Genomic DNA, 27,851 nt, shown 5'->3' on the forward strand with positions numbered 1-27,851 from the left:
AAGTCGAGCCCAGGCCTTCTCGTTCTTAGACCAGGGTTCCATCCATGGCTATAGTCAAAGAAGGTAAGAAGACACAATCACTGGTAGGCTTGCCCCAAATAATCCCATTATCGCCTTCTTGTTCAAAATGTATTTAAAAGCTATGTACCAGTAAAGAAAAATACCTATGCCAAAAAAATTATATACAACCGCATAGCCAGTAAAATTAAAACTTTGCTTAAAAAATCCACTACATAGAATTTTAATAAGACTGTGCTGGTCATTGTAGACAGGGTGGTTTTTTGAATTACTATTTTAAAATTATTATTTCCACTGCACATTAATTGTATCAAGGCTGAGTTAGAAAATGGGACTATAAAGTGACTTTTTCATTATTTTTATATTATTCACTGTTTTGCACTTTCCAAAATGTTAAAAAAAATTTATTTAAATAAAAAAGGCATATTACCACATAATAATGGGTTTAGGACTGGTAAACATACTGATTGCCTCTAACACCTTGTTATTTATCTCAATCCAAAGCACTGTTTGTGTGAGCAGCTAGTGTCCTAAAATAGTCATATAAATTAGATCTTAAGAACACTTTCAAGTAAAACAAATTCACAACATTGAGGGAAAATTTTTTAGAGTAAGTAGGGGTGGAACTGAAACGAATGGCAGCTAGGGAAAAGCAGCAACACTTGAAGTGTGGCTCTGCATGGGTGAAAAGTGATGGCATCTGGAGAGAATATGGCTGACTAATGCTCTAAACACTCAGATCACAATGATCTTTTTAAGAAAAAGCATATAAGACATTTAAAACAACTGTAAAAAAAGTACCAGAACATTTTGATGAAATGAGTGCTGTAATTATCAGCACTCATTATTCATCTGAAATGACTTTATTCATGAGGCATGGTTGCTGTGATTGTTTTCTTACCATCAGGAAATATATGTCAATAAGGTAGTTCTAGAGCTTAAGTAAAATTTATACTCCATCTCAGTGTTCATTTTTACAACCTGGCAAGCCAAAATGCTAATGCAATTGACAAAAAAAAGAACTTCAATTATTTGTGTCTAAATATCAAAAACAAGCTATATCCAATGACAGGTCAGTGAATAAACTATGCTAGATACAAGTAATAGGTTTTATGCAGTCACTAAAAAGACTATTTTCTTTTTTTTTTTTTTTTGAGACAGAGTCTTGCTCTGTCACCCAGGCTGGAATGCAGTGGTGTGGTCTCGGCTCACTGCCAGCTCCGCATCCTGGGTTCACGCCATTCTCCTGCCTCAGTTTCCTGAGTAGCTGAGACTACAGGTGCCCGCCACCAGGCCCGGCTAATTTTTTTGTATTTTTAGTAGAGACAGGGTTTCACCGTGTTAGCCAGGATGGTATTGATCTCCTGACCTTGTGATCCACCCGCCTTGGCCTCCCAAAGTGCTGGGATTACAGGTGTGAGCCACCGCACCCAGCCTAAAAAGACTATTTTCAAAGAATATCCTAGGATATGAAAAAACATCCCCATGATGCTAAGTGGACAAAAAAGAAACACAAAGTAATATAACTAATTATCTCAAATGTTAATTAAGTGTACAGGCATAAAAAAAAGACTAAAAGTAGTTATTCTTCCCTTGGCAACAAAATTAAGGATGATATCATTTCTTCATATACATATATACACACACACACACATATATATATACACACACACATACGTATAAATATATATATATATATATTTTTTTTTTCAGATGGAGTCTCGCTCTGCTGCCCAGGCTGGAGTGCAGTGGCGTGATCTCGGCTCACTGCAACCTCTGCCTCCCTGGTTCAAGCAATTATCCTGCCTCAGCCTCCCAAGTGGCTGGGATTACAGCTGTGCGCCACCATGCCTAGCTAATTTTTGTATTTTTGTAGAGACAGCGTTTCACCAGTTTGGTCAGGCTGGTCTGGAACTCCTGACCTCAAGTGATCTACCCGTCTCGGTCTCTCAAAGTGCTGGAATTACAGGCGTAAGCCACTGTACCTTGCCTTTTTCTTATATTTTTTGTATTTTCCTAATTTCTCCAAATTTGCATTAACTAAATTATGTTTATCATCATTAATACAACACAAAAAAACCCAACAGGGTCAAAAACAGCCAACTACCAAAATAAAGCAGAAATGTTCCTATAAGATACAACCAAGAGTATTATTTAAGGTTAATAAACAGTATTATAGACTAACGTGAATTACATCAGAACCTAGAAGAGTCTCTTACATAGCTTAGTGGTTATGAGCTTGGATCTGGAATCAGAGTCCTAGGTTCAAATCCTGGTCCTGGACCTTAGGCAAGTTCCTTAACCTTGCTAAGCCTCCATCTGTAAAACGGGAATATTAAATAGTACCTGCCTCATGGTAATATTGGAATTATATAAAATGATATATATAAGCTCACTGGTTAGTGTCTTGCAACTAGAGCAAATGTGTCATAAAGATCAGTGCTCTCTCAGCCTCTATCCATGGCAGACATGCCTAATGGATTACAATACTCCTTCCCCCTAAGCCAATACTCCACAATCCAGTGCCACTAATCAATAGAAACTGGTGTGCAAGTTTAAACTTATTTCAATCCCTAACCTAAACCATTCCAATTAGCAGTAGTAGTGTGTTTCCAACAAATGTGACATTTTTTGTTCCATTTCAGTCAAAAAAGATCTGAATATGAACTCCTATCGATTAGATTAATGATGACTAATGTCAGTGCTTGGGTTTTCATGATCAAATTTATTTTTTAGTGCACATAAACTAATCAGACCATAGATATTTCAAAATAAAGACTGTGAATTTTACCCCCTTTCAAAAGCTAACATGAATTTAGCACTGTATACTTTTGATAAAAGAAAAGCAGGAAATGCATAAGGAGATGAAAGTTTTTCTCTGAACATAACCTTTTCAGCTGCTCTCCGGTAAGCTCTCGTACGGAATCGTAGAAACACAGAGTCTCTAAGGAACTGCAAATAAGGGTCAAAGCCAGGGGGCCGCAGTCCAGCACCCAAATTAGAAGGAAATGAGCTCTCCACCAGGGTACTAATGAGCTGGCAAAAGGCCCGAGTCAACGGGTATTCTTCACACCGGGATTCTATTTCATTTAGTTCAACCTTCCAAATAAAAAGAAAGAAAACTTGGTAATAAAAACTATTAGCTATGAAGTGCAGAGTATTATGCAGACATTAACTTATTAATAGTGCTAACTCACACCAAAAGACATAACAGACATTTCTGTTTTTCATTTAGAGGAAAAGATAAAAAAGTATTACATGAATCCAGATGAGTCAGATGGAAGAACTCCAAATTCCCACTTATTGTCCCCAAACTTGAATTAAAAACAGAAATCTTTAAAGTTTCTTTTAAAAGAGAGGGAGAATTAGAGAGAAAAGAAAACAATTCTCATTTCAGGTTGACTCACGTAATCTAATTAAATTGAGTTAAAATCAAGAACTTTCCATTTGGATGGCTGCCATGTAACATCCTTTTCTAACTCTGAAACACTAAATATTTTGGTTCCTTTTATTAAAAGTTTCATCTCTATTTCAACACTGATTAGAAAACCCTTCAAATAAAAATACATTAAATTTGAAAATTATGGAAACATAAAAGGGTAAGAATGATTCATAGACTTCTTATCATTACATGCATGAATGAATTAGCATTTAAACTAAAAGGAAAACTTTACCTCAATACCAATAGCTTGCCTCTGGCTTGGAATCCTCACGGTCTGCAGTATCTTAAAATAGTAAGAAGTAGATGTCAGAAGCACTCCTTATTCATCAATGAATATTAGTGGCTTTGCAATATAATAGTCACATATCCCACTGGACCCACAGATCTCACAACGTCCATCAAAAAGACAATCAATTAGTCCCTGGATGGACTTTCGTTAGCAGTTCTGTCAGGTTGCGATAGAACTTTTGACTGCCTGGGGTTCTAAAAATTGGTAGTTTCTAAGAGCACACAAGACATTTTTTCAGCAAATTTCCTCTCAGATATTCTAGGAAATGAACCTTTAAAAAGGATTTATGGGATGAAATCTCACCAGTGTTCAAGATACTGGACTGTTAACTAATCCTACTGATGGCACAAAAAACCCAAAAAGTAAACTTCTTTTTCTCTTTCCTTTTTTTTTTTCTTTTGAGACAGAGTCTCGCTCTGTCAGCCAGGCTGGAGTACAGTGGCATGATCTCAGCTCACTGCAACCGCCGTCTCCTGGGCTCAAGCAATTCTCCTGCCTCAGCTTCCCAAGTAGCTGGGACTACAGGCATGTGTCACCATACCCAGTTAATTTTTTTTTTTTTGTACTTTTAGTAGAGACAAGGTTTCACCATGTTGGCCAGGCTGGTCTCAAACTTCCGACCTCAGGTGATCCGCCCGCCTTGGCCTCCCAAAGTGCTGGGATTACAGGTGTGAGTCACTGGGCCCAGCCAATAAACTTCTTAAGAACGGGTTTGTTAAAGGAGGCTGAAGTTTAAGATGTTCTGTCCAGACCTTGATATGGGCCTAAGTAGTTTATGGTATAATAAATAATGCTGCTGTCATGGATACTTTACTTTCTTGCAAATCAAAAGTATACTAATCAGGTAGAATCCTTTAAAAACAATATTGTTGCTCTAAGGATACAAATGTCTAAACCCAATCACATTTGATTTCAGGTGTAAAGAAGCACTAAGCCTGTAAGACACTAGTAAGTATTGGTACACTCAGGAATCAAAAGGTGAAGTATCAATAGTAAGCCAAAAGTTACTTAGCCTCTCAGCAAACCCCAACTCCGTTAATTATTATGTTAACTAAGTATCAATAACATCTTCAGGATACATATGTTAGAAAATAATCTAGAGTACTTCACTGCTTCAAAATGGTTGCTTCCGGCTGGGCATGGTGGCTCATGCCTGTAATCCCAGCACTTTGGGAGGCCGAGGCAGGCAGATCATCTGAGGTCGGGAGTTCAAGACCAGCCTAACCAACATGGAGAAACCCCGTCTCTACTAAAAATACAAAATTAGCCAGGTGTGGTGGTGCATGCCTGTAATCCCAGCTACTCGGGAGGCTGAGGCAGGAGAATCGCTTGAACCCAGGAGGCGGAGGTTGCAGTGAGCCGAGATCACACCATTGCACTCCAGCCTGGGCAACAAGAGCAAAACTGCATCTTAAAAAAAAATTTTTGCTTCTATGAATAATGAGTTGGAATCTCAGACTCTCTTAAGTTGTATTACTTCCAAGACAGATATCATCCCACCTAACCATTTTCCTAGAGATACGTCTATAAAGCGCAACCATATTTTCCTTTTTTATTTTATCACATATAAAATAATTATACCTGATAGAAAATTTTTAACGGAGCTTATCTTTAGAGAAAAGAATATTAATAATTTTGAAGTTAAGGAGACTTCAAACATTATATCATCCATTTACTTCCCCACATCAGCATAGGTACATTCCCTCAGGGTACGGAAGTCAAAAAATCAAACTGTAACATTCCCTTTCTGCCCAAAGTTAAGATTATGGTCCTGAAAATAAACCTTCATAAACACCAATAAAAAGTATTCTAAACGCTGTTAAAATTTCTCTGCAGGCTAGGTGTGGTGGTTCACACCTGTAATCCCAGCACTTTGGGAGGCCAAGGAGGGCAGATCACTTGAAGCCAGGAGTTCAAGACCGGCCTGGACAACATGACAAAACCCCATCTCTACTAAAAATACAAAAATTAGCAGGGCATGGTAGCACAAGCCTGTAATCCCAGCTACTTAGGAGGCTGAGGCACAAGAATCACTTGAATCCGGGAGGTGGAGGCTGCAGTGAGCTGAGATCACACAACTGCACTCACTCCATCCTTGCCAACAGAGTGAGACCCTGTCTTAAAAAAAAAAAAAAAAAATTATGTGCAAACTTGACGGTTACACCTGCCCTTTAATGGAAAAACAACCCCAGTGACCATGTAGCTATATAGAGATACTTCACTCTTCTGGTATAGGGCAGGAAAGAGCAGATAAGAAAAACAAACATTCCCCACATTTAATGAGTGCAGGTGACTCGTGAGGGCTTACATCAGCCTGGTTTAAAGACAGAGTGGTGGAATTCTGTCCATCTAGTAATATCTTATAGACACTGAAAAATAAGGTCTTCAGAGAGGTACAGTACATGAAGAACCAATCTCTGGTAATCTAGTGAAGTTATCAACCAATCTAAGAAAAAAACCCAAGTCTATTAGTTTCTATTGCTATGCTCAGTCCCTAAACCGTAACTCTAGTGGGGATGTTCATGATGTACTATAAATTCCAATCGAATGCTCTTGCTTCTACGGTATTATCAAGCCCAACTTTCCACATTGGGATAATATAAATATGGGACTTCAGAGCCCTACCTGAGTGTATTCCAATGACTGCCAGAGGGAAGCAGCAATTTCAGGAGATTTTCCAAAAGCTGCGAGTGTCTTCAGTAGCTCAGCTTTTAGGACAGGGGGAATACTGCATTGGAGGAGTCCCAGAATCACCACAACAGGGGTCCACTGAGGATGTTCACAGAGTGCCAAGCGAGCATTTTCACTCTAAGAATTGACACAAAAAGAACAAGACTTTCCATTTTTAAAAGTTAAGAAAATGACCAGCAATCATCTAAATTGCTATCATTTATACTGAGTCCTCATAGGTTTAATATATACTAAAACAAAAATAAGCCTATCATTTATGTTTGAAGTCTACCAACACATCAAATCAGGTCACTCATTCATTCAAAGTAAAAAACTGGAGGAGAAACAGACTTTGTAGAATTACTTTTGCAGTTCCAAGTATGAGAAATAATACAAACAAAGATAAATGGTCTGCAAGGGTTGGATAAATCTTACCTAGGCATCTTAAATCCTTTCTGGAACAATATATTATACTGCAATATAAAGTATGAATGAAAAAAAATCTTGTCCTTTTCTCGAAAATATGGAGATATACAGTACCAAGTATCATAACTTTTTTTCATTTTTCGTTGATATGTAATAACTATATATATTTACAGGTACAGAGTCATATTTCGATACATGTATACAATATGTAATGATCAAATCAAGGTAATTAGGATATCCATCATCTAACATTTCTCATTTCTTTGTGTTGGGAACATTCAAAATCCTCTCTTCTGGCTTTTGAACATATACAATGAATTACTGCTAGTTATATTCACCCTATAGTGCTATAGAACACTAGAACTTTCTTCTTCTCTATGTGTTACTTTGTATGTTAACTAACCTTTCCCTATCCTCCCCTCTCATCTCCATTTTAATTCAGTAAGAAATAGTTAATAACTGACATTTTGATGCCTAATAATGTTAAGTACTATTAGAAAAGCCAAAAACTTAGAAGTTCCCATTCCTACCCTTCAGAGAGAATGTCAGACTATTCTAGTTAACAATAGACATAACTAAAAGATATTTCCAAGTTGGGAAATTACATACAGTCATGAAAATAATGTTTTTTACAAAGATCAATTTGGTAGTGGCAGGTAAAATGGTTTGGCATAAGGAGAGGAAAAATAATTCAGTAAATAACTTTTAATTACAATATTCTTTATGTATACACACATAAATGCACACATACACCTCTACACCTATGCTGGAAACCTAGAAGCATATGCATCCAACAACCAGTTCTAATTTGCCCTTATGACTATTTTCTTTCAGGCTCAGGCTATTATTTTTATACTAAGATTATGCCAATGAGCAGGGCTACCATAACTTACACCCTCTAGAGATCAAAAAACAAAAAACTTAAGGGTAGAATGCTATATATCTATCTACATAGGCTAAGTTTATTACTCTTAAATTAAAAGAAAATGTTTGAGGCTCTTAAAATGCTACTGTGCTGTAATAAAAATAAAATTATGCTGGGGATGAGTTACCTACCCAAGTAATGATGGTAGATGTGAGCTGCAAAAAAGCAATCAATCCATCTTGCTCCTTCTGGGTGATGCCACGGGAAGGAAGGTGACGGTACTGAACGCTATCTGCACTTGGAAGATCCTTCCGAAGGTGTTCATGGTAAAGCATCAAGGAGTGAAAGAAATGTTCCCAGGAAACAGGACTGCCACCTGCTCCCTGAATATTTTCAACTATAAAGAAAAACAGCACAGAATTTTCTTTAAAAAACATCTAAGCATTTGCTGGGAAATGGAGAGAAAATTAATTTAAAACAATAAACTTTTTTGAGACAGGTTCTCACTCTGTCACCCAGGCTGGAGTGCAGTGGGGCAATGTCGGCTCACTGCAACCTCTACTCCCCAGGTTCAAGCAATTCTCCTATCTCAACCTCCCAAGTAGCTGAGATTACAAGTGTGCACCACAACGCCCTGGTAATTTTTGTCTTTTTGGTAAAGACAGGGTTTCACCATGTTGGTCAGGCTGGTCTCGAACTCCCGACCTCAAGCGATCTGCCTGCCTTGGCCTCCCAAAGTGCTGGGATTACAGGCATGAGCCACTGCACCCAGCCTAAAACCATAAACTTTGTTTGCCTTTGTCTTAGCACAAAGGCAATCTTTGTCCTGGAGTAAGTAGTGTGCTGAAAATGGGTTAGAATCCCTCTGTGAGCTAGAACTCTGGATTAATTTTTCCTCTGGATTAACTTTTACTCAAGAAAGGGGCTACTGCCCATGTAAATGAAAGGTAATTTACTTTGGATGTCAGTTACCTACTTCACATCCAGGAGAGTTCTCTGTGCTCTCATGTAACTAACTGTACAGGGCTGCTTTTTCCCACAGAGTAATTCGCAAATGTTGAGCTTGAATTCCCAAAGAAAGAGGTAACTACAGTCTTAATTTGTGAATTACACTACTCCATTGCCTCCCAGGCATCAGAAGCAAAAGCACAGCACACAAGACTGGCAGGCTTGACAAAGTAGTCGTAACACTGGATTTGGAGCAAAGCCAATTTCAGCTCCCATCACGGCTCCCCAAATAGCTGTGATGTTGGGTAAATTCCTTAACTTCTCTAAACCTCAGTTTCTTCACATGTAAAGATAAAAATATCTACCTAACAAAGCAGACGCTTAATTTCTTTTCCCTTTTACAGTGTTTTTGGTCTAACCAAACCAGTCTGATAATCAAATAAGAAAATTGGGAGAGGGTCAACAGACAAATTCTAAGTACTTAAATTAAGAAAAACAAAATACAAAGATAAATTAATCAAACTTATAAGGCAAGGGCATATGCTTTCTTTGTGGACCAGATGTGTTACGGAAAATTTTCATACATTAATTCTGATTTGTCAAAATGAACTGTATTTTATAAAGGAGAATGGCGAAACTCCCCAATCTGTGAGACCATAATCACAGCATCACTATGCATAAAGCTGTATGCGTGCTTCTTTCACCCTATTGTTATGAAAATAATTTATATCTCTGGTAGAATCTAGTTCAAATACCAATCTTCTTAATAGGTACTGGGATACTGAACTTAAGAGTCTAACAACAAACTTTAACAACATCTACATATTCCTTACCATGACTACTACCATTGACTTTGAGTAGGCTGAAACAGTAGTGGGCACACTGAGGCCCATTGGCCAATCCCTGGAGCATTTTCAAATAAGGAATATAAATAGTTGGAGGCAACAGGTCACCCATTTGCCTAACAAACTTTGACAAGACAACCTGAAAAAGAGAGAAACAAATGGTTTATATAATGTATAGCTTAACTTTAAGGCAACACGGACTAGCTAATAAAGACTACATATAAACTAAAAGTAGTGCTCTAACTTAACCCTCACAACAAATTTAACTGATATTCTATTTATGAAAAATTGTTTCAGCTTGCCGTTAGCAATTTAATGCAATTATAAAATAATATCTTTATGAAATAAAAGTACATTTTAAAAAAAGTGCCTCAATGTCACAAAATATAAGACCACTCAGATTTTTAAAATATAAGGCACGTGACATTTACTCATCCAAAACCAACTGGCAATTCAAAGGTACACTTAAAATCTAGAGTTCCTATATCCCAGCCAAATTAGTATGAAGACCTAAGAACTTGAAATCATTTTTGATAGTAACTTAAGTATATTCTCTTCTGTGGTCCCACCAATGCCACGTTCCCATACTCCTGTTCTTTAAGTCCACTTCCTAATTTTCCCTTTTTTCTTCCTTATACCTTAAACCTATTATCAACAACTAACAATATTATTCAAACTCACTAGTTGGAACTGAGAACTGAAAATACTACTGATGTCTGGAAATCACTGTTAAATCAGCTAGGTTAAACAATGGTTTGGCCAGGTGCACTGGCTTCTGCCTGTAATCCCAGCACTTTGGGAGGCCGAGGTGGGCAGATCACGAGGTCAAGAAATCAAGACTATCCTGGCCATCATGGTGAAAACCCGACTCTACTTAAAATACAAAAATTAGCTGGGCGTGGTGGCATGCACCTGTAGTCCCAGCTACTTGGGACGCTGAAGCAGGAGAATCACTTGAACCCGAAGGCAGAGGTTGCAGTGAGTCAAGATCGCGCCACTGCACTCCAGCCTGGGCGACAAAGTGGGACTCCGTCTCAAAATAAATAAATAAATAAATAATAATAATAATATAGTAGATGAAGCAAACATCATAAGATGGTAACTTAAAATGTGAAATTAAAATATGTGGCATTGCTTATAATAATCCCCTCTTTCACGTTTCAAATTTTTCGTAACAGCAAGCTTTCTTAAAAACTTCAAAAATTTTTTAATAAATCCTTCTCCAAAACATTCTTTTTCTTTTGAGACAGGATCTTACTTTGTCATCCAGGCTGGAATGTAGTAGCACAATCATCACAGCTCACTGCAGCCCAAATGATCCTCCCACCTCAGCCTCCAGTGCAGATGGGGCCATAGGCACGTACCACAATGCCTGGCTAGTTTTTAGAATATTTTTTATAGAGACAGGGTTTCGCCATGTTGCTCAGACTAGTCTAAAACTCCTGAGCACAAGCAATCTGCCTACCTTGGCCTCCCAAAGTGCAAGGATTACAGGTGTGAAGCACCGGGCCCAGCTCAAAACGTATTTTTTAAATGGGAAAAACAGTGAAACAATACAGTTTAAAAAGTGGCATCTGGGCCAGGCGCGGTGGCTCATGCCTGTAATCCCAGCACTTTGGGAGGCCGAGGCGGGTGGATCACCTAAGGTAGGGAGTTCGAGACCAGCCTGACCAACATAGAGAAACCCCATCTCTACTAAAAATACAAAATTAGCCTGGCATGGTGGCGCATGCCTATAATCCCAGCTACTCGGGAGGCTGAAGCAGGAGAATTGCTTGAATCCAGGAGGCAGAGGAGGTTGCGGTGAGCCAAGATTGTGTCATTGCACTCCAGCCTGGACAATAAGAGCAAAACTCCATCTCAAAACAAACAAACAAAAAAAGGCATCTGATCTGTAGTCCAGAAAAAATAAAAAATATATGGCATAAAAACTTCTAGAACAGAAATCCCCCAAAATGAACACTTACATGGCAATCTCCCTCCAACACTTTTTTTTTTTTTTTTTTTTAAAAGAGACAGGGTCTCACTCTGTTGCCTAGGCTGGAGTGCAGTAGTGTAACCATATCTCACTGTAACCTCAAACCCCAGGGCTCCTGCCTCAACCTGAGCAGCTAGGACTACAGGCTCATGACACCACACTGAGCTAGTGTTTTTTGTAGGGATGGGGTGTCGTTATGTTGCCCAGGCAGCTCTCAAATTTTGGCTTCAAGCGATCCTCCCACCTCAGCTTCCCAAAGCACTGGGATTGCAGGTGTGAGCTACTGCATAGCAATTCATTTTATTTGCCTCTGCACATCATACTAAAGTTAATACAGAATGAACTTTAGCCTATATTATCTACAGACTCATAGGCATTTGGCCATCAATTAAAATGTTTAAGACTTCTCCTTTAATACTTATACCTCTCCTATCCCCCCAAACTTGAAAAGATTGTCATGCCTATGGAGAACTAAAATACTAATAAAATTCAAGTGGAGCACAGTGGCTCATGCCTGTAATCCCATTGCTTTGGGAGGGCTGACTGAAGCCAGGAGTTCTACACCAGCCTGGTCATCATAGCAAGACCCTGTCTTTTAAAAATAAATAAATAATAAAGAGACTGGATGCCTTTCTGCCTCTAATAATTCAACATATATCTAGTATCTAATAAAGGACTGACTACATAAACTTCAAAATCAACAGAACTTAAATTTTAAGAGTTTCAAATTTTCTTTTATAAAAGAGAAAAGTAGGCTGGGCACAGTAGCTCATGCCTGTAAATCCAGCACTTTGGGAGGCCGAGGCAGATGGATCACTTGAGCTCAGGAGTTACAAACCAGCCTGGGTATCATGGCGAAACCCCATCTCTACAAAAGATAGAAAAATTAGCTGGGTGTGGTGGTGGATGCCTGTAGTCCCAACTACTCTGGGGGCTGAGGCAGGAGGATCACTTTCACCTGGGAGGTCAAAGTGAGCTGAGATTGCATCACTGCACTCCAGCCTAGGTGACAAAGTGACACTGTGTCTCAAAATAAAGAAATAAATACATACATAAAATTTTAAAAAGTGTAAATCTCTAAAGGTTACACTAGTGATCATTTGTGTTAATAGCAATAAAATCAGGATGTAACATCTTTCATGTTTTCAAGACTCTCTATCACAGTACCAGAGTATAAAAGAGGAAAACCTAAAGTCTTACCTGGCGTTGAGGGGGCCGCTGATGAGCCACCCCTAGATAAGAACCCATGATAGTCGGAGTCTGAAGAGGCTCTGTGGGACACCAATATTCTAGAGCAAGCTCCAGATGAAAAGGGTTCTTTTTATATAGCTCGCCAATCTGCAAAGAGTAAGCAAAGACTGTAGGGAAATGTCTACGACTCAAAAATTACTTTCAATAAAAAAGGACATTTAAAGTATTAGACCTGAAATTTTCCAAAGTTAGGGGAAAAAATAATGAAAGGAGGGAAAGAGGACAAGCTTTCTAATAGAATGGCTTACCAATAGCATTAAGTGTTCCAGGTCCCTTCTAAGTGAAATGGGGGGTTCATTACCCATCTGCATACTCATGTGAATCATTCGAGCATCTTCATCTGCCCGATTCCTCAGCTGTTTCACCTATTAAATTTATTAGATATAGTTTTAATATGTAAATGTATCGTACATACTAATAACAATGAAATCAGGCAACTGTCTTAAAGTGATCACATACAAGAAATATATTGTTTAAATATCTATTCCACTTTAGGTGACATGAAGAAACATGCCAGGAATCTTATTTGCAATATTACTATCCATAATTTATAATATCTTAAAACTTCAATGCATTTTCCACTACAGAAAAGTTGAACTTAACTGTAGTGTTTCTCGATGGGGACATTACTGACATATGGGCACAACATTTCTTCACTGGGCTGGATTATCCTGAATATTCCAGGACATTTAGCAACCCTGGAACTACCTACCAACTATCAATAACAACACCAGAGTCATCATAACAAGCAAAACTGGCTCCACTCATTTCCCAAACACACTCTGAAGAACATTATACCTCAGTTGAGAGTCACTGCTTCACAACATTTATGTGAACTAAATGCCAACAAAAATAAGAAACAAATTCTGTTAAAAAAAAAAAAACATAGCTAGACAAATCCACAATTATTGTTGGAAATACCAACACTCCTCTGTCAATATTCAATAGAACAAGTACACAGAAAATCAGTAAGGATATGGAAAACTTGAAAAACAGCAAACCAACTTGACTTAATTGACACTTATACAACATTCCACCGAACAGCAGCAAAATATGTGTTCCTTTCAGGTGTACATAGAATATTTACCAAAATAGGCCATATTCTGAGCCATAAAACAAACCTAAACAAATTTAATACAACTGAAATTCTACAAGGTATGTTCTCTGAGCACAATGGAATTAAACTAGAAATCTGTGACAGAGATTTGAAAAAGTCTCCAAACAATTTGGAAATTAAACAACACAATTCTAAATAACCCGTCAATCAAAGGAGTCTCAAGGAAAATTAGAAAACATATTAAACTGAACAAAAAAAGAAACTGCAACATATCAAAATTTGTGTGGCATAGCTAAAGCAGTGATTGGAGGTAAATGTACAGCATTATTAAATGTTTATGTTAGAAAAAATAAAGATTTAAATCAATAACCTAAACTTCTATCTTAAAAAACAAAATTAAAGGAGCAAATTAAACCCAAGGCAAAGGGAAGAAAATAATAAACATAAGAGCAAAAATCAATAAAGGTGAAGCAAAATATAAGAAAATCAATGAAGCCAAAAGCTAATTCACTGGGAAGGTCAATAAGATCAATAAACTTCCAGCAGGGTTAATTAAGAACCGGGGGAGAAGACACAAATTACCAATTTTAGGAATTAAAAAGAAAAATCACTATAGATCCTATAAAAATAAAAAGAATACAAGAATCTTAAGGGCAAATTTATGATAATCAATTTATACTTTTCAGGAGATATGGTATCAAAACTGCACAATATATTACAAGTATAGACCTTTTAGGGTGCTTTTAAAAAATACACATTTGAAGTAGGTGGTTTTATAATATAAACAAAAAAAAGATGTTTTTCTCCCTCATTTACTTCCCACCAACATTGGATGGCTTCTTTGGCACAAAACAGCACACAGACCATATACTATAACGAACTGTTTGAAATGACTCTAAGAATTGCTTTTCAGATGACAGTTATAGTTCAAGCCATCTACTCAAAAGTAGCCTTATTATTTTATCTGTATCCATGCTGAAGCCCTTTTATACACCGCAATTCAGAATCTAAACAATCGGGCCAGGTATGGTGGCTCACACCTGTAATCCCAGCATTTTGGGAGGCCGAGCTGGGCAGATCACCTGAGGTTGAGAGGTCAAGACCAGCCTGGCCAATACAGTAAAACCCCATTTCTAATAAAAATACAAAAAAGTAGCCAGGCGTGGTGGCGGATACCTGTAAACCCAGCTATTTGGGAGACTGTGGCAGGAGAATCGCTTACCCAGGAGGCGGAGATTGCAGTGAACCAAGATCACACCACTGCACGCAATAGAGCAAGACTCCGTCTCAAAAAAAAAAAAAAATCTAAACAATTATCTATAAAATGCAAATTTTCCACTGTGCCTCTTCCAAATCATGTATAAAAATATTAAATAAAGCAATCTTGGCACTAATCCTTAGGGTAGAATGGGGTTAGTAATTTTCTACCCACAGCAGCATTCTCATTTACTAATTACTTCCTCATTTATAAACCATTCAGTGTCAAATTATTTCTTTCTACTGACTTATCCCCAGTTAAGAGGACGTATTTCCACAGAATAGCAGCAAAATATGTCTTCCTTTCAGGTGTACATAGAACATTTACCAAGATAGGCCATATTCCGAGCCATAAAACAAACCTCAACAAATTTAGTACAACCGAAATTCTACAGGGTTATGTTCTCATACCTTGTAGAGACTCATGACTTACTTCATGAGTCACAAACTGATTCACAAGATGTAATACAACTACTAGCAAATTTTAGTCTGTATTAAAAGTTTTTATTAGTTTCTAAAACATAAAGCTAATCAGTTTTAAATTATTTTATAAAATTCTTCTACTATTTACTTATCCTCCATTATTACACTTACCTTCATTGGCATAAGTGCAAGGAAATCTGTGATGAGATTATGGACTCTGCGAATATAAAATTCTTCCTGATAAAAGTATTCTGATACCACTACAGATTCCGTGAGGAACAGGAAAACGTTGTCAGCAATTGCGAGTTCTGCCATTGCTTCATCTGCCTCTGTGAATTCTGCCAGAGCTAGAAATAGATTTTAAAACACAGTACATGGAGGAAAAGTCATTAACCCAGATTGTAATTATATCTCATAATACTCTGCTGATGGTTCAGACATCTTCCCAGCCTTCTAGCATGTGCTATGCACAAAATGAGACTATATATAACTGTAATTGACTCATAAACCCTAAAGAACTCATAAACCCCAAATAACAATATACTCTGAATGTATATTAGAAAAATACATACTGTTTGAAATAATAACATAACTAATGAAAATTATTTTAGAGATATGTGATGCAACACTGATGTAGTCAGGGAGCTATTATCCAAACATTCACATATTAAAATGATGTTAAGGCTTTAATCCCAATGAAACCTCATGGGTCATCTGAAAAGTCTTCAATCCAAGACCAAAACCTGAACATGAATGGTATACTAATTTGGTAACCAAGTAGCTGAAATTTAAAAACTAAATTTTAACTTGAATATAAACTTGTCTAACTAATTTTTTTATATTTTATTTGGAAAATATCCAATACATATCTAAAAATAAGTATAATAAACTCCACATACCCATCATTTGTTTCAATACTATCAATTTATGGACAATCTTACCTCATCTATATCTTCCCCCTCTCCACCCACACATATCTCATTAAAGCAAATTCCAGAAAATTTAATATTTTACCAGTAAGTATTTGCAGTGTACAACTCAAAAATATACCTAAGAAACAAGGCTGGGCGGGGTGGCTCACGCCTGTAATCCCAGCACTTTGGGAGGCTGAGGTGGGCGGATCACCTGAGATCAGGAGTTCAAGACCAGCCTGACGAACATGGAGAAACCTCATCTCTACTAAAAATACAAAAAATTAGCCAGGCGTGGTGGCACATGCCTGTAATCCCAGCAACTCAGAGGCTGAGGCAGGAGAATCACTTGAACCCAGGACCAGAGGCTGTGGTAAGCTGAGATCACACCATCATTGCACTCCAGCCTGGGCAACAAGAGCAAAACTCCACCTCAAAAAAAAGAAAGAAAGGAAGAAAAGATGAAAGGAAGAAAGGAAGAAAGGAAGAAGAGAAAGAAAGAAAGAAAGAAAAGAAAAGAAAGAAAGAAAGAAAGAAAGAAAGAAAGAAAGAAAGAAAGAAAGAAAGAAAGAAAGAAAGAGAAAAGAAAGAAAGAAAGCAAAAGTAAAAATTCACTACATACATACAACACCATTATCATACCTTTATTTTATTTTATTTTTTGAGACAGCGTCTCGCTCTGTCACGCAGGCTGGAGTGCAGTGGTACAATCTCAGCTCACTGCAACCTCTCCCTCCCAGTTCAGTTCAAGCAATTCTCAGGCCTCAGCCACCCAAGTAGCTGGGATTACAGGCATGCACCAACATGCCTGGCTAATTTTTGTATTTTTAGTAGAGACAGGGTTTCACCATGTTGACCAGGCTGGTCTTGAACTCCTGATCTCAAGTGATCCTCCCAAAGTGCTGTGATTACAGGCGTGAGCCACTGCGCCTGGCCATTATCATATCTTTAAAACTAATTCCTCAGCTGGGTGCAGTGGCTTGACCTAGAGTGACTTACCTGACTTACATTCAACTTTCTATTAAGAGTATGTCATAGGTTACGGTGTATCCTTCCATCAAGAAACATATTGCTGATTACTGCTTTTAAATTTTAAATATAGGCCGGGCGCGGTGGCTCAAGCCTGTAATCCCAGCACTTTGGGAGGCCGAGACGGGCGGATCACAAGGTCAGGAGATTGAGATCATCCTGGCTAACACGGTGAAACCCTGTCTCTACTAAAAAATACAAAAAAACTAGCCAGGCGAGGTGGCAGGCGCCTGTAGTCCCAGCTACCCAGGAGGCTGAGGCAGGAGAATGGCATAAACCCAGGAGGCGGAACTTGCAGTGAGCCGAGATCCGGCCACTGCACTCCAGCCTGGGAGACAGAGCGAGACTCTGTCTCAAACAACAAAAAAAAGTTTAAATATAAAATTGCCAGGTAATTGTGTGGCAATCTGGCTTTGAAAAATACTACACAGCTTATTCTGTTTGACTGTCACACAGACCAAATACATAGTCTGCTACCGAAAGTACATTTTCATTGCCTTGAAAAGGGCCAGAACAGATAAAAGCCAAGACAGTCTCAAACAGAGGAAAAAATATGATTTGTAGTTATTTATTTATTTATTTATTATTATTTTTTAGAAGGAGTCTCACTCTGTCGCGGAGGCTGGAGTGCAGTGGTGCGGTCTCGACTCACTGCAACCTCCGCCTCCCAGGTTCAAATGATTCTCTGCCTCAGCCTCCCGAGTAGCTGGGACTACAGGCACGCGCCACCACGCCTGGCTAATTTTTTGTATTTTTAGTAGAGACAGGGTTTCACTGTGTTAGCCAGGATGGTCTCAATCTCTTGACCTTGTAATCTGCCTGCCTCGGCCTCCCAAAGTGCTGGGATTACAGGCGTGAGCCACCGGGGGCGCCTGGCCTGTTTTTTTAATGTTTTGTTTTGTATTTTGAAATAAAGTCTGCATATCAGCCAGGTGTGGTGGCTCATGCCTGTACCCAACACTTTGGGAAGACAAGACAGGAGGATTGCTTGAGCCCAGGAGTTCAAGACCACCCTGGGCAACACAGTGAGACCTCATCTCTACAAAAAAATCAAAGAATTAGCTGTGGTCCCACCTACTTGGGAGGCTGTAGTGGAAGGATCACATGAGGCCTGGCGGTTGAGGCCAGTGAGCCATGGTCACACCATTGCACTCCAGCCTGGGCAGCAGGGTAAGACCCTATCTTAAACAACAAACAAAAACCTGCATATCTACCCATATTATACAAAATCCTTAAGAGTAAAATATTTTCTTAATTCTTTAGTATGACTAATAATAACGATTACTGAAATTACTATTAAATATTTTTAATAACAATAAATTCTTTCAAACCTTTACTTGAATTCAAAAACACTGGAATTAAAAGAGAATCAACTCAAAGATTACGTCCTTTTTTTTTTGAAACAGTCTTACTCTGCTGCCTAGGCTGGAGTGCAGTGGTGCAATCTTGGCTCACTGCAACCTCTGTCTACCAGTTTCAGCGATCCTCCCGCCTCAGCCTCCTGAGAAGGTAGGATTACAAGCATGTGCCACCATACTCAGCTAATTTTTATATCTTTGGCACAGACAAGGTTTCGCCCTGTTGGCCAGGCTGGTCTTGAACTCCTGACCTCAAGTGATGCGACTACCTCAGCCTCCCAAAGCACTGAGATTACAGGTATAAGCCACTACACCCGGCCAAAAATTACTTCTCGAAGACCATTTAGGTAATAAGGCACCACTAATGAATTAATATAAATTGAGTTTCAATGCCTAAAAACATTATGCTAAAATTCTGTAAAGCTCAGTGAAATTACAAAGATGCCTGGTTTTTGTTTTTAGGTTATTTTGAAACAGAGTTTCACTCTGTTGCCCAGGCTAACGTGCGGTGGCACGATCTCAGCTCACCGAAACCTCCGCCCCCTGGGTTTAAGCAATTCTCCTGCCTCAATCTCCCAGGTAGCTGGGATTACAGGCACACGCCACTATGCTTGGCTAATTTTTTTGTGTTTTTAGTGGAGACAGGGTTTTACCACATTGGCCAGGCTGGTCTTGAACTCCTGACCTCAAGTGATCTGCCCGCCTCAGCCTCCCAAAGTGCTGGATTACAGGCATGAGTCACCACACCCAGCTGATGCTTGTTTTTTTAATTTTTTTTTGCGATGTGATCTCACTCTGTAACGCGGGCTGGAGTGCAGTGGAGCAATTTCAGCTCACTACAGCGTCTGCCTCCTGGGGTCAAGTGATTCTCCCGCCTCAGCCTCCTGAGTAGCTGGGACTACAGCCAAGTGCATGTCACCACACTGGGTTAATTTCTAATTTTTTGTAGAGATGAGGTCTCACCATATTGCCCAGGTTTGTCATGAACTCCTGGGCTCAAGCAATCCTCCTACCTCGGCCTCCCAAAATGCTGGGATTAGAGGCATGAGGCACTGCGCCTGGCTTCATGCCTTTTATAAAATAATATAATAAACACATTTGATAGAAGTTTCAGAAATCTATGAAGAGAATAGAAACCAATTTTTCAAATTGGAGATCTGAGTTAAAACTTGTCCAGATTATTTCAAGAAGTGACCATTCTGCAAATAACACAAGCTATTCAATTTTTCTAACAATTTTTAAAATGCAAATTAACAGAAAAAATTTTATAGTTTAAAAGTTCCAACTATAATACCCCTAACTATTAAAGCTTATAAAAGGGTATGAGCATATAAAATCAAAGAGATTAAGTAGCCAAAGATCTGGGACTTGAAACTTGGGCTACAATTCCTAACCTATTTTTACTATTATTCTACAGCAAACTACAGCATATTCTATTAAACCTTTCAAAATTAGTGCAATGGTATTGGAAATTATAGCATAAGATTGTGACTATATTACATAATATTATAACTATCTATGTATAACTATATTATATAGCTAATATAAGATATTAACTATCACAGCCGGGCATGGTGGCTCGCGCCTGTAATTCCAGCACTTTGAGAGGCCAAGGCGGGCAGACTGCCTGAGCTCAGGAGTTAGAGATCAGCCTGTGCAACACAGTGAAACCCTCTCTCTACTAAAATACAAAATATTAGCTGGGCGTGGCAGTGTGCGCCTATAGTCCCAGCTACTTGGGAGGCTGAGGCAGGAGAATTACTTGAACCTGGGAGGCAGAGGTTGCAGTGATCTGAGATCATGCCACTGCACTCCAGCCTGGGCAACAGAGATTCCATCTCCAAAATAAAATTTAAAAAAAGATATTAACTATCACATAGCCACTTAAAAGGTTAAAGGGTAACTTTATGTCAGAAAAGTAGTGAAATAAGATTTATAAATGAAGAGGGTATGCATAGGTAAGAAATAGAATTTGCACAGGAATGTAAAAGTCTAATTAGCTATCAACATTTAGATATATAAATTGATAGATAGAAATTAAGTGGCCGAGGAAAGACTCCTAACACAAAAAAAGCTTTCTGCAAACACCTTGGGAATAGCATGACACTAGTGAAAACAAAATGTTCTGGAATTACATAATTGATAAGATACTAGAATCTGTTGATACTTTAGGATTAGAAAACTGACATAAATTGTAAACTTGAATAAAGCCTTTCCAGATCTACCATAAAAAAGATACAGACGACGACAATTCTTTGAGCTTCGAGTTCCATGTACAGTCCTCATTCTGTTAGAATAACCCCTACTAATATGACAATTAAATAATGTAAATGTAAATAGCAGAATAATATACGCTACAGTGAGTTAATAGGTTGTTAAAAGTCAGTATTCTGGTCAGGCACGGTGGCTCACGCCTGTAAATCCAACACTATGGGAGGCCGAAGCAGGTAGATCACCTGAGCTCAGGAGCTCAAGACCAGTCTGGTCAACATAGTGAAACCCTGTTTCTACCAAAAAAACATAAGATTAGCCAGGCGTGGTGGCATGTGCCTGTAGCCCAGTTACTCAGAAAACTGAGGTAGGAGAATCACTTGAACTTAGTAGGCAGAGGCTGCAGTGAGCCGGGATTGAGCCACTTGTACTCCAGCCTGGGCCACAAAAAAGGGAAGTCGGGATTCCACATCTGTTCTTGACTGATCCAAATATCTCCCTTTTAATATACTGTATGGGAAAAAAAATTGTTTTTAATTTGACACAATGTGAAAAATTAGTCTGTGAACAAATCAAGAAGGAAAACGTATAAAAATAAAAGGAATAGTAAATTTTAATTTTAAAAAACATTTAAGGCCGGGCGGGGTGGCTCATGCCTTGTAATCCCAGCACTTTGGGAGGCCAAGGCGGGCAGATCACATGAGGTCGGGAGTTCAAAACTAGCCTGACCAACATGGAGAAACCCCGTTTCTACTAAAAATACAAAATTAGCCGGTGTGGTGATGCATGCCTGTAATCCCAGCTACTTGGGAGGGTGAGGCAGGAGAATCACTTGAACCCAGGAGGTGGAGGTTGTGGTGAGCCGAGATTGTGCCATTGGACTCCAGCCTGGGCAACAAGAGCGAAACTCCATCTCAAAAAAAAATCATTTAAGGTGACACTGTCATTCCAAATTTTAAACTCATACCCTGAAGGTAAAAGAGCATTGTCACTGGCTCCAAGAATGGGAAATAGTATTTCATATAATATTTTTGAGAAACAAGGAGAAAAAGGTCTGTATTTCACTACTACACTAAAAAGTTTCATTTAATATAACTCTGGATATCTTCCTATGCTTGTGCTTATGTATGTCAAGGATAAGACTCCTTCCAAAAACTTCATTAAGTGCTAACATGCTGTTTCTCATAATAAAATTACCTACAAGCAATTCACCTGTCACATCAGGTAGCTGGGATATTCCCCTCAATGCCAGTGCCCAGGCAAGTCTAACAGTGGCTTGGAGCCCAGGCAGTTTCCAAAGCTGAGAGTCCTGAAGACGAGAGTGAATTGTTGCAATGTACTGTTTTTCTGTCAACAGTGGAAGTTGATGAATCATATCTGAAAACACAAAAATAGACCACTTTACCAAACACCAGATAAATTCTCACTTCTGATACACAGGAATAATGTCCGGAAGTCAGAAAATCTGAGCATTCTCACAGAAGAATAATGACTAATTAACATTAATTTCTATAAACCAAAAGGTACACTACTGTTGATTGTACACATACTAAAAACAAAAAAAGAAAATGACAATAATCCTAAATTCTAATTTCACTATTTTCAGTTATTTTTATAAGTGTACTACAAATAAACTAGAAAAAAGTTAGACATTCATTTTTTTCTGCACATAAATTCTAGAATATTAATCATGTTATCTAAAGATCATAAAAATTTTATTTACTTCATAGAAAACACAGGTCAAAGATAACATTACTGAAATGACAGTCACTGTCTCTCAGAATGTTTTAATAAAAAGTTTGAAAATGTAAATAAATGGTAACGAAACAAGCAATTAAGTAAATTAGGCATGTGCAATCATGAACGTGTATAATATATGCTTTAATACTTTCCATTCCAAATCCCCCCAAAAAACAGAAATAATTAACAGGACTGCAATTGTTTTTTAAATGTGATCTTATATATAAATATTCAAATATGAACGGATTGCACACACAGGAACAGAGCATTCTATTTTAGTAGCTAAAATATCATCCTTTTTAAATGTTATCCCCACAATTTTAAGTCTGACTTTTTTTAATGTAGGTAAATGTATAAAACTCAATACCGTCTCGTTCCTCTGTGCTTTGCTCTATAAAACTGGTATCAAAACAGTACAGAAGCGCCATAAGAAGAGCCAGATTCACTGCGTCCAGTGAGCCATTGGCCTCAACTGTCACTCTTTCCAAATGTCCAATAAGGAGGAGAGTGTCTTCTTTGCCTAAAGGTGACTGGCAAGCCCAGGCAAAAAGGCTTTCTGCAAGAGACTGCCTGCACTCCTTAATGAGATCAGAAACCTAGAAATAAAAACATATGACTATCAGCATAAACAAATTACAGTGAAGCCTGGTCTTATTCCAAAGTACAAACTACCTTTTACAAAGGCTAAAAAAAAAAACCTATCTAAATCCACAAGTGATCCTAAGATGTCACCTCTGGAATTCTGAACAAACCCTATTGTTTATTTCTTATCCTTAAGTTCCTTAAGAAATTGGGATGACTAATTTCTTGTTCACTTCATAAAAAGAGCTAGAATAGCACATAAATGACTATACAGAAGCTGAAACAACTGCAGGTCAATTTTATGGACACAGCTGACTACAAACTTTAATATACATTATGAGCTGACTATAATCAACAATAATTTATTGTATACTGTATTGTCAAACAGTAGTACAGTGAATTTTGAATGTTCCCAACACAAAGAAATAATAAACGTTTGAGGTGATGGATATGCTAATTATGTTGATTTGATTATTACATATCATACATATGTATCAAAATATCACACTGTACCCTATACATATATACAATTTTGGGTCAAAGAAAAATAATAAAAGCAAAAAAAAGAAAAGTGGCAATCACACACGGTGTCACTACATAATTCATCTTGAAAAACTGAATATTCTAATTGTCATGTTTCTGCCTCTGAGATTTGACAGACAACTCATGAATTGATTTCATTGAACCCTTGCCTCTTTGCGATGTTTTTCACTGCCCAAACCTCTCTCTCGCTGTAGTTTCTCAAACTCATTATTCACATCAATCTGTGACACCAGGGTAAGAACTTTGTAAGTCAATCCTTGCTCCATCAGCTCATCTGTAAAGCGTGTTGTCATTGAAGCCAGCTCTGGACTGTAATGAAAAGAAATCAATAAACTATGTGAAACAATATTGCTCATGCTTCTTCATAATAATAGATATAGCAAACGCTCTTTTTTTTTGAGACAGAGCCTTGCTCTGTCACCCAGGCTAGAGTGCAGTGGCGTGATCACCGCTCACTGCAGCCTTGACCTCCCAGGCTCAGGTCATTCTCCCACCTCAGTGTTCCAAGTAGCTGGAACTGCAGGTGCATGCCACCATGCCCAGCTAATTTTTCTATTTTTTGTAGAGATGGGATTTCATCATGTTGCCCATGCTGATCTAAAACTCCTGAGCTTAAGTGATCCTTGTAATCTGTAATCTGTAGACTGTAATCTGTAATCTCAGCACTTTGTAATCCAAAAATAATTAGAACCACTGCATCTGGGTCCAAATTATTTTTTATTTATAAACACAATAAAACAGATTTAAATTGTTATATCTTTCTTGGCAGAATGAGAGAGTATATTACTCAGCTTGTTACATACTGCTCAGATTGTATATAAAAAGGGAAATATTGTCATTCTTCAAGTAATTTCAAATTAACCCCTGAAATCCCAAGAAGTAAAAAGACCTGAGTTCTAGGGTCCATGTCTTTCCCCGTCTAGACTGTATCAAGGCTTTCAAGGAATTCGCAATGCATCGCTTTCCATCCCAGTACAAAAGAACAGCTACTAATCCTCTGGTAAGGCCAGGAAAATGTGGCTGTTGGTGCTCTCCTAAAAAAGGAAGTTGAGAAACAATATTATTAATAAACACATATGTGTTTAGGAAGAGACAAAAATCAATTTAACAACGTTCAGTTCAAAGAATCACAGTCACTCAGGGCTTAAGGGGCCATGGGGTCCTCTACTACAAACATCCATCTACTGTCTAACTTCTTGCTTAACATATTCTAGGGCCATCCAACTTATCCCTAAACACCAGCAGGGACATGGAATTCACCATTTTCCATACTCCCAATTTTTAACTCTCACACTCACCTGTGATTTTCTACATACTGGGTGAGAATCTTTTGGTCTCACTGTTGTCCACTGAATTTAATTTTATTCAATGCCCATTTTACTATCTCATATGGAATCTTTCAAATATTTCTAAATTTCTTCCCTCAGAATCTTCTCTGAATAAATAACCTTTTTATAATTCAAGTTCATTCACCATTTTAACTGCTCTCCTTTGAATGAGTTCTACTTTTTTTTTTGAGACGGAGTTTCACGCTGTCACCCAGGCTGGAGTGCAGTGGCGCGATCTCACTGTAACCTCTGCCGCCTAGGTTCAAGCAATTCTCCTGCCTTAGCCTCCTGAGTAGTTAGGATTATAGGCACTTGCCATCGCTCCTGGCTATTTTTTGTATTTTTAGTAGAGACGGGGTTTCACCATGTTGGTCACGCTGGTCTTGAACTCCTGACCTTGTGATCCACCTGCCTTGGCCTCCCAAAGTGCTGGGATTACAGACGTGAGCCACCACCCCCGGCTAAGTTTCACTTTTTTTAAGAGTACTTTGCCTATAGTTTCAGTTTCATTTCCTATAGCTTTCTTTTCCCCTTACTGCAATTACTCCTCCACTCTACTACTTTTTGTTCCCCAAATTCATCACCTTCCTTCACCCTCTTGCACAGGCAATTTCTTCTGCCTGGATGCCCTTCATCCTCCCAAATAACCACCTATTCCACCTGATGTATGCTTACTCATTTTGCAACATCTACCTTAAACTTCATGATGTTGTTAAGACTTCTCTGTATAATCAAGGTCCATCTAATACCTTCTCTCTGGACCATCTCTAAATCTTGCACAAAACTGCATCAATGTACTTAATTGTGTCAAAATCATTTGTTTCCACATCATTCTCAATTATTAAAATATGAGCTTATTTACATTAGTTGAGATTTTATTCATCTTTATATCACTGGAGTGATATAATTAACACCATGCCTGGGACATGGTAGGTATAGAAGAAATGTTTGTTAAATGAAAGTTCTGAGTTAAACTCAAAACTCAAGCATGTCTAGTGAACATCCCCCTCATTCTCAATATCATACTTCTTTTAATGCAGTCTTAGGTCAAAAAGGATTTTGGCAGCCATATATTATTTTTAGACATATTAAAATTTGTTCAACTGAAATGCCCATATCTTCTTCAAATGGCTCCTCCGTTATAATCAAAACAAACTACTTATAATATAGAAATTTTTCTCTCTTTTCTCTATACAGCAACCAGAGAAATAATTTCAGAGTTAGAATGAATTATGTAATGTCTCTGCTTAAAGCCCTCATCAACAACTTTCCATTGCAATTAGCATAAAATCCAAATACCTTTCATAGTATGCAAAATCAAACATGCTCTGATTCCTGCTGTATGTGCATCTTCCTTTGCTTTCCCTCTAATTAATGATGCTCCAGCCCCAATGGTCTTTTCATCCTTAAACACGCCTTTATTCCCACCTCAAGCACTGGCTGCTTGCTCTCCCTGGAAAAGCCTTACCCAATAGGTCTGGGTGGCTGGAACCTTCTCATCATTTGGGTCACAAGTCAAATGACCCCATCTTAGAGAGGCTCTCTCTACAGACCCTACTTAGAGTTGCCCTAGTCAGCCTCCACCTCTCTATATCCCACTGCTTTATTTTCTTCCTAGTACTCTGTATTATTGAAATCATCTTCTTTTTCACCTATTCACACATTATCTGAATTACTCTCTCAAAAAGAAATTCCCGAAAAGCAGTGACCTTACCTGCCTACTCACTGACAGCAAGGGTTTTGTGCTGTAAAATTTCTGAGACGTCGTTAACAATTCTGATCACTAATGACCTTACCTGCATACTCACCAACAATTAGTGCTTTGTGCTATAAAATTTCTGAGATGTCTTTAATAATTCTGACGCTAAACTGAAGCTTTCCTTTCAATCAAAGGTTAAAAAAGGCTAGCCAGGGGTGGTGGCATGTGCCTATAATCCCAGCTACTTGGGAGGCTGAGACAGGAGAATCACTTGAACCCGGGAAGTGGAGGTTGTAGTGAGCTGGTATCGTGCCACTGCATTCTAGCCTGGGTGACAGAGCGTGACTCCGTCTCTAAATAAATAAATAAGCAAAGAAAGATTAAAAAAGGAAATATTTTGAACATGGTTTTACCAAACTGCATCCTTAAAAACTATGATAGAATCTAAACAATAAACTATTTTAAACTATAAGTCATTTTATAATTTTGCATTATTTTACCACTGTTTCAGTTAAATGTCAACCTACCAGCAAGAAGAAGCTCAACAGCTGCCAATTCTCCAATATCAAAAAGGTCACTGAGAATAAAGGCTTCTTTAATGAGCTGTTCAGGAAGAAGTCGAGTTCCCTGTTGACCCTGAATGGCGACTCCCTCTGTACTGGCTTTCTGAACCTTCTCATGCTGTTGAACATTTTTTGGCTACAATGATAAAATTGTAATTGTTATGAAAATAGCACACTGGAGACAAGGTCCCCAAAGTGTTACCTACAGAAGCTTATTCATGATAATTCAGCCTGGTAACATGACAAACAGAAGTATTTCTTATCATTCTTAGGAGCAATGACCATCTTTTTATTCTCCATAATAATTGCACATTTTAAAATAACTAAGAGTATAAATGGATTGTTTGGAAAACAAAGGATAAATGCTTGAGGGGATGAATGATACCCCATTCTCCACGATGTGATTATTTCACACTGC

At 38.2% G+C, this 27,851-nt stretch overlaps 1 protein-coding gene across 3 annotated transcripts in view; it reads right to left on the reverse strand.

Moving 5' to 3' along the window:
* Positions 1-27,851, reverse strand: part of NUP205 (nucleoporin 205) — a 92,463-nt gene that overhangs the window by 49,963 nt on the left and 14,649 nt on the right. For 2 of the 3 annotated variants that reach the window (XR_004183117.1, XM_031665139.1), the window contains exons 3-15: positions 27,398-27,569; positions 24,733-24,877; positions 23,993-24,152; positions 23,086-23,314; positions 22,191-22,355; positions 15,641-15,816; positions 12,981-13,097; positions 12,682-12,819; positions 9,492-9,642; positions 7,902-8,107; positions 6,375-6,557; positions 3,693-3,743; positions 2,908-3,117 (exon numbers count right to left, since the gene is read on the reverse strand). Coding sequence is in view for 2 of the 3 variants with exons in the window: in XM_031665139.1 (XP_031520999.1) it covers positions 2,908-3,117; positions 3,693-3,743; positions 6,375-6,557; positions 7,902-8,107; positions 9,492-9,642; positions 12,682-12,819; positions 12,981-13,097; positions 15,641-15,816; positions 22,191-22,355; positions 23,086-23,314; positions 23,993-24,152; positions 24,733-24,877; positions 27,398-27,569 (2,103 nt within the window). In the remaining variant the exon portion in view is untranslated. Of the gene's footprint in view, positions 1-2,907; positions 3,118-3,692; positions 3,744-6,374; positions 6,558-7,901; positions 8,108-9,491; positions 9,643-12,681; positions 12,820-12,980; positions 13,098-15,640; positions 15,817-22,179; positions 22,356-23,085; positions 23,315-23,992; positions 24,153-24,732; positions 24,878-27,397; positions 27,570-27,851 lie in introns of all 3 variants that reach the window. The other variant, XM_021936304.2, reaches the window with a different exon arrangement.

Source organism: Papio anubis, chromosome 4, assembly GCF_008728515.1.
Source record: "Papio anubis isolate 15944 chromosome 4, Panubis1.0, whole genome shotgun sequence".
NCBI classification, from domain to species: domain Eukaryota; kingdom Metazoa; phylum Chordata; class Mammalia; order Primates; family Cercopithecidae; genus Papio; species Papio anubis.